Genomic DNA, 8241 nt, shown 5'->3' on the forward strand with positions numbered 1-8241 from the left:
AGTTGAAGAGCCATATATAGACTAGAGTGGCACCTTGTCATAATCATCTCCTCCGGCCGGTGTTTTGGGAGGTAGCTCACCGGGAGATGGGAGCCCGGTGGAGGGATGCTACAATGCCGGTGGGGGTGTTCGTGGTGCTCAATGGTGATGCGTCTCCTACGTGCACTAGTCTTCCGCTGCGCATTCTGACATTTCCCCATTGTGAAGGATTGAGAGAAAACGAGGTCTGCCCTGTAATTTAGCAAGCTTTCCTAAAGTGGGCCAAGGGCAAGCATTCATGAGCTCCTTGTTCACATCAAAGCAACGCTCTCAGGGTAGCACATGCATAAAATTCATAAAGAAGAACAAAGAGGCCTTGCACAAAGCAAGATGTTAGACATCCTTACCTAAGTGGACCATTTCTTGAACTGCCTTGGCTTGCAAAACTTGCTTGCACCAACTCATATTTTAGAGGATTTTGTCATGTACAAGAGTAACAGTCCACATGACGAAACTCGATTGAAGCCACATTAGCCAGCCCTCTGAATCTCATCTGTAATGCAAACATCTTGTTGCCTGCCACCTGAATGTGGCGTACCTTTTTGCATGCATTCACCCCCTGTTTTGAGACCCTTCAAGCATCCTCAATTTGGCCCACTCAATGTGTTGCGCATCCTTCCTGAGAGCCTCACAAACAATCTCACAGTCTTCCCATTTTGTTGCCCTTCTAAAGATGGTTATGCCCGTCACTTCATCGTTCTCAAAATCCATTGCACCCACCTTTCATCGACCACAAACCCATGTAGCAGTCCAACCTGCACAAATGCCACTCTTCTCAATTAACACGTTACTTGCATGCACTGCAGCTATAGAAAATGTCCTGCACTTAGTTTTCTGAACCTTCGGCACAAATAGCTTTCATTGCTTTTTAAAACCCTTTTTTGGCTTCTTATTGAGTGCTTGGCTACTTCTTATTGAACACTTAACATATTCTTTTGCACACTTGCACTCAGTATAACAAGCAGGAAGGTAAATTGAGAAGTTTCAAAAGTGACTCAATTGATAATTAGGTGCAATAACATTGTACTTGTAACTTTGGATACATCAAGCCTATACATCACTAGCCATGTAAGGAAGATTGATCCCACACTACAATAAACACCATCAACAACGCAAATCCTGCATGGGAGGTCTCTTTTCAACACTTGTCTTTTGCCGTGCATGCACTATAACCATCTCCAGCATCCATCACTTGTAAGCTATGATATTTGGTCATTAATTACTCCAGGAAGCACCACGAGATATGATATTTGATGGTACTTTCACTAGCTTTTTTCCGAAACGCTTTAGAGCCTTGGCCAAGCCATGGCCACGAGAGGGTAAACAGCTAACAACACGACTTGAGAAGTATCACTAACACCTGTCTCTCAAACAAGCAAATAAACGGCTGTCATATGGGCCTTGGATGCTCTTTACCTGTTAGCAAACAATAGTGACAGGTCATGCATGCTCTTTACCCATCAGTATCATCCATATAGCAAATTAAGAGTCCAGAAGGCCCCGCTTTTCTGTAATATGACAGTGAATAATCTCTTTTACTTATAGACCATCAAGAAGCCTTGGCACCAATACATACCACAATCTTCAATGATCCTTAGTTAACTCAGCCTGCCATCACAACCTGTCTGATAACCCAAGTCCAGTAACACCTGCTACATTCCTTATGCATCTAAATTCCCGGTGGGGGCGGGGGGGGGGGGGGGGGGGGGGGGGGTGCACAGTCTCCAAATGCAATGATGCCCAGATACAGCTATGCCAAGCCCCCTTGGGACCTTGCCCACACAGCAATCCAACAGAGACATACCTTAGGATGTAAATTATCAACGACACAAGGTCATGAGAATAAAGCACCGCATCCAGACATTTCAAAAAATATAATTAACAAGAACATGTTAATGGCACAGTACATGGTACTACGGGAACCAAGAAAAGGACCCCAATACTGCAAAAGGGCAACTAGCTACATAGAGCGCTGAGCAAAAAATATACTGCAAGAAAAGCCAAATACAGTGTAGAGAGAAGTAGAGAAAGCTAAAGCTCTTCAGCTTTTGTTGCAGAAGATACAGCCACTGGCTGGAACCAAAATTACCTAAAGAGTTCCTTAATCCCAAAGAGACTTCACTAGCATCACTGCATACTCCTGGTCCTTCCATTAACCTGATAACATGAATATAGAAAACCAGACCCCTCCCCAGATTACAAACATACCCACAACCAGCATGGGACCAACAGTTTTCTTTTTAAAAATCTGTCACAACCCAGAGTCTGCATATCAACTTTAAAAAAATCAACCTACAATGTTGACAGCCCTTTAACCGTATGCTGCGTTGCACACCCAACTACCTGAAGCACTTCTAGGCTGAACAGCAGCCGACCTTCTTGGTAGCAGTAACATCATTACTGCCCACATTTATTGTTTGACCTTGGCTCGGCACCGCTGCAGGATCCTCCCCAACATCAAGAGCTTTTTTGCTAACCACCCTGTAGATTTGCGTGAGTATTTGTTTGAATGCATTCTCCACATTTGTTGATTCCAAGGCAGACGTCTCCATGAAGTACAAGCTCTCTCTTTCTGAAAATGACTGACCATCCTCAGTTGATACAGCTCTCAAGTGCCGAAGATCTGACTTGTTTCCTACAAGCATGACCACGATGTTTGAGTCTGTGTGATCCTTGAGTTCTTTCAGCCATCTCTCCACATTTTCAAAGGTTACATGTCTTGTAATGTCATATACTAACAATGCCCCCACTGCACCCCGGTAGTAAGCACTAGTGATGGCCCTATATCTGCATTCCAATGAAAAATCACAATTAGAAGAATAGAATAGATGGTAACACTACAGAAAATTATGGCTATGGTTAGAAAAAATAGAGTTGCACGACTGACAGGCATCAAGATATGAAACAGTCAAATCCACCAATGATCATGCACAGCAGAAACTAAATCACACATCCAAATGCCTTTTGAACGCAGTCACATCCTTAAATGGAGTTGGTCTCATAGTTGCCATGGTTTTTGAAACACCACATACAAAACACGTTTCAGAAACATTTTGTAAGTTTCATATCTTTTCAGAACGTTTCTAAAATGTTTCATACATTGAAGGGGGTATTTTAGACTGGTACGTGCAAAAATACACAACTTCTTTTTTACTTCAAAACAAATGTTAATAACATTTGAGAAACAAAAAATTGGACTGAGCATTTAACTGCATATGTCCTTTGAAGGGTGCCCATATGGGGCCTATTGGGTATCTTCATATCATCACATCTTACAAGGCCACAAGCAAAGTTCTTAAATAATTTCCTTGGAATCCAGGACATTCTTTGCAAGTACTTTGGGCTGGCTGAAGCCATGTTATATATACATGCCTTACTTGGCTACATAACTAGCATTTAGGTTGATTGGTCAAGCAGTAACAAGATAATAACACTTCCAAAAAAAGTCCTCATGAATATCAATCCCAAGAAATAGATATACCTAGATGAATCCGGGAACATGCCCAAATTCACCTTATAAAAAAGTGCAATTTATAACCTCATGGTAGTCATCCAGAAGCCAATAAACCATCAACTCCATCATGCAAGAAATAGATGAATGAAATAAATGGAAAGTTATTGGTGCAATTTGACTTCATGACACAACTTCATCATGCAAGGAGTAAAACGCGTCATCTTACTAAACCACTGGATTATGCTCGTCTTTTTAAACTTCTCAAGAGGACAGAACGAACCATCATGAAAGCTGGCACCGATGTATACTGCACTTCAAATTCACACTCAACTCAATTGCAAGCTCCAGTAAAATCAAGGCTGAATGTGTGAAGAAGATGGCTAGCGGGAAAGAGAGCCAATCACGAAAGAGAGTTTATAAAAAAAAACAGCTGTTCACAACTAGAAACCAATTTCATTAAGGGATCGTACGCTAATTCACCGCTGTTCTCATGGAAGGAACACAATCTTGACTTCAAAGTTCACAAAGCCTCAGAAAACTTATTTGCATAGCATAACCTCCCTTTTCACCTCATTGGCACCCCATAGTGGAAACATGTCACATTCTCATATGCAAATCACCTCTCAAAAGGTTTAAAGCACACTCTACCAAGAAGACATCTTGTATTACTACACAAAGAGAACCTCAAAACCCAGAAGGCCACCTCATATGTACATCCATTGCACCTCCTGAAGCTTCAAACTATCAGCTTCATGCAGCAAGACTCGCCATGACCAGTAAGAGTAGGTGCAGTTTTAAACATGTAAAGACCTTATTTATGATTCTCCCACAAAAAGCATCAGATAAATTTCTATCGCTATTTGTAGCCATGAGCACATATAAATGATTAATGAAGAAAGCAATATAGAGACCTCAATATGTCTGGGGGTCATTGGCGCTCTGAAAAAGTGTACACAGCCTGGAGGCAGGTGGGACTTCTGAAGAATAGAAAAAAACAATGCTTCCCAGCCAGGCTGTTTATAGAAGTCATAACTGGCTGTAAAACTACGGTTCTCACTGATGCACGTGCGTCAAAGCCCGTGTTCTAGAGAAGCAAGCTATGCATTGAAAATGCAACCCCCCCCCAGTTGGGGGCGCAATAGAGAGAATCTGTGTGGGCAGGAGGTCAGGATGGGCAGGGGCAAAGCAGAAGATCTTGCCGTGAGGCGGGAGGGTTGCTGTGTAGCACACGGCACGTGAGCTCCCCCGCTTTCCTTTACGAAGAAGGAATTTTCAAAATCATTCTGAGCCTAAAGACCTACCAAAGACCTATCTTGCCAGGCAGAAGACCTACTGTAACCTAGGGCAAGACAAACCCCGACAGAAAAAGGGGACTTAATACTTTTCTTGCCTTTTGAATCAAGGCACACGCTAAACCTAAAAGCATTAGCTCATGAGGCAAAGAAAAGCAAAGACCTACTGTGATCTAGGGCGAACCATAAATCTAAGAGCATAAAAAAAAGCTTTATCATGCTCCCAAATTCTATTTAGCGGCTGTCTTGCCGCTGATTTGTGCCTCGCCCAGTGAGAACTCGCGTCATCAATTCAACTAACAGGCAAAGCGTATCGACACATGTTCAAAGAAAACAAAAGTAGAAACCTGGCGATCTACAGCAAGACCTAACCCTAAAAGTATCACAAAGAGAATCAAGACCTAACCTTAAAAGCGTCATATAAGCATCAACATCATAAACGCAAGACAGGCCCTAACCCTAACAGCATCACATCGCATGCCGTAAACCAACTAGTTGACCCTAAAGCAGCCATAAAAAGCAGAAAAAAGAGACACCAGACCTTTCTTGGCCGGCGGTATCCCAAATCTGGGCCTTTATCATTTTGCCGTCAACATTGATGCTGCGAGTGGCGAACTCAACGCCGATGGTAGATTTGGACTCGAGGCTGAACTCGTTGCGCGTGAATCTGGAAAGCAGGTTGGACTTTCCAACGCCGGAATCGCCAATCAAAACCACCTTGAACAGATAATCGTAGTCGTCATCAGATCTGTAGGCCATGGCGACAAAACCTGCTCAGATCTGAGAGAAAATCAGGAGTAAGAAAGTCTACAGACGCTCCTGAAAACACAGCCTAGCCGCCGGCTACAGAAAACGCTCGGGATTTCTGCGCATCCACCCGCTCTGGCTATGGCAGAAAGAAAGCTGTGAGCTGCATTTAAAAAAGAACCGAAGGGGACGGCTAGTGTTAGAGAAAGACACGGACTTTAAATGCTCTCTTTATCTTGCACTAAAACTAGGCACACACAAATTTATAGTTAGGTTTTTTTAATGCTGTACGATAGATTAAAATTATTGAACAATAATAAAAATAAATTAAAATTATACATATACATACTTATTACACATAAACAATAAATTATACTGATATATATATATATAACATCTAGCATTTCTTTTTACACGAAGAAGCTTACCTTCAACCACCAAAACTAGAATCATCTTAGACCCTCATCCAAGTCTAAAATTCCACCAGTTCCAAAATATAGTTAATTAGCTCTGTGTAGCGAGCTCCTCTCTCTTCTTAGTTTCTAGATTTTTTGATACTTTCAGATAATCATGTTGCAGGTTAATTTGGTCCAATTCTTTTTTGACAATTGTTATATCGAAGCAGATTCTCTTGGCTCTCACCCCCTTGTCATCTTCTCCTCAAGTTGCTCTTTTAATCGTCTCAAATTGGTATCAGAGCAGATTCTCTTGGCTCTCACCCCCTTGTCATCTTCTTCTCGAGTTGCTCTTTTAATTGTCTCAAATTGAGCTATCCTCTTAGGTGAAGGTATACCATATACCATATAGTGTGTTGTTAACTACGTTAACATATAATAATGGAGTTGTACACATGCCATACGATATTTCAGAATGCCTGACCAAGATCTCTCATGGTCCACTAAGCGCCTGTGATTGTTGCTCTGCATTTGAGGCATTTATTTAGGCATCATGCCATGAGTTACTGCAGTGGCATCATCCTATTCATGATATAAATTTCAATTTTTCTAATAATTCAACCCAAAAATAGTGAGGCATCCCTTTCCCACTCATCAATGCATGAGAAACTTCTACAATGTGCATATTCTTCCTTTCTGTAACTCTATATTGTTGTAGGGTGTACGCACATGTAAACTGTCTCTTTATCCCATGATCTCTTAGATAATCATTGAATTCATTGGAGAAATGTTCTCCCCCACCATGTGGCCTTAGACATTTTATTTGCATGCCTTTGTCTTTACTACCATAGCTTTGAAGCTCTAAGAGTGAGTAAACACTTCACTCGTCTCTTTCATGAAGTACATCCACACTTTCCTTATGTGATCATCATCAACAAAAGTCACGTATTAGTGGTATCCTTTAATTGATTCTGACTTAGTTGGTCCCCAAACATTTTAGTATCTCACACACAAAAGGTTTACATTCTTATCGTTCGAAAATGCATGCTTCACTCTTCTCTTTCATGAAGTACACCCACACTTTCCTCGTGTGATCATCATTAATGAAAGTCACATATTAGTGGCATTCTTTAATTGATTCTAACTTAGCTACTTCCCAAACATCTAAGGATATCACACCCAAAAGGTCTTTGACTTACATTCTTACCATTTGAAAATGCATGCTTACTTACCCAATTCAAAGCTTTACATACTTTATGCCTTCTATCCACCTTGAACTTTGGCAAACCTATAATAATGTTTTAGGCTTGCATATTTTTAAACCTCTAAATATTGATATGTCCAATGTATTTATGCCAAATATCAATGTCTGTAATCACATCTATACCATGTGAAAACATTGCAGCCTTCACATCAACATGCATGTTTACTTCTAATGTAAACATTATACCAACTATGTTCTCCTTTGCAATCGAGCAGCACTTGTTATTGAAGTCTTCCACATGACATCCATAAGGGTTAACCTCACTTGTAAACCCTACTCAATCATTTAACCATCAGAAACCAAGTTCTATGTTATGTTTGGTACATGAGGCACACGAAGCATATAAGCGAGATACTTCATTTTTCCACTATATAGATAAAGGAACATTGCCAACATACGCAATAGAGTGTGGTGTATCATTACCCATTTCTACATAACCTATTTTTCTAAATCCCTCATTTCTTTAAATCACTCACCATGGCTAGTCATGTGGTTAAAGGCACCATAATCAGCATACCATACATCTCCTCAATTTGGGGCATCTACAGATGTGAAACTAAGCATATGTTGCATTACAAATAATTGCTCACTTCTAGCTTTAGCATGTTTACTTGAAGATACATAGTTCCCTTGCTGCAAACTTCCCATTTTTTATGTAATTCTACTTTTTACAATAGTCCTTTGCTTTTTATATGTCCTCGTTTACATATAATAATAACATTATATGCCATTTTTACTTTGATTTCTTTCCCATCCACCTCGGCCTCTCTGGCTCCCTTGCCTCTAGAGTGACCTCTTGTTGTCCGTGACTCTTATTTCCATACCGACCTGCACCTCAGCCTTGAAGATCAACCTCTACCTCTACCTGTGTCCAAGTAGAAGACATGCTCTTCTACATATTCCTAGAAGATGATTTACTCCTGACATTCATCTCCTTGCCAAAAGGGCTATAAGGTCTTGAAAGTAAGGGAAAGTTTCTCCAGTTTAGATAAAAGTTTGAAACTGCTCATAACCTTTTCATAGCCCATTCAATGTGACTGACACCAAGTC

At 40.8% G+C, this 8241-nt stretch overlaps 1 protein-coding gene across 1 annotated transcript; it reads right to left on the minus strand.

The window, feature by feature from the left end:
- Positions 1-1911: 1911 nt before the first annotated feature.
- On the minus strand, positions 1912-5726 carry LOC147615836 (ras-related protein RABA1f). Its single transcript, XM_086778441.1, has 2 exons — positions 5327-5726; positions 1912-2826 (listed from the first exon to the last, which is right to left on the minus strand). Exons 1-2 carry the CDS (start codon positions 5542-5544, stop codon positions 2394-2396), a joined length of 651 nt encoding a protein of 216 aa, XP_086634567.1. The 5' UTR covers positions 5545-5726; the 3' UTR covers positions 1912-2393.
- Positions 5727-8241: the final 2515 nt, after the last annotated feature.

The sequence above is a fragment of the Cibotium barometz genome, chromosome 39 (assembly GCF_041138505.1).
Source record: "Cibotium barometz isolate CiBa-2024 chromosome 39, ASM4113850v1, whole genome shotgun sequence".
In the NCBI taxonomy this organism is placed as follows: Eukaryota; Viridiplantae; Streptophyta; class Polypodiopsida; order Cyatheales; family Cibotiaceae; genus Cibotium; species Cibotium barometz.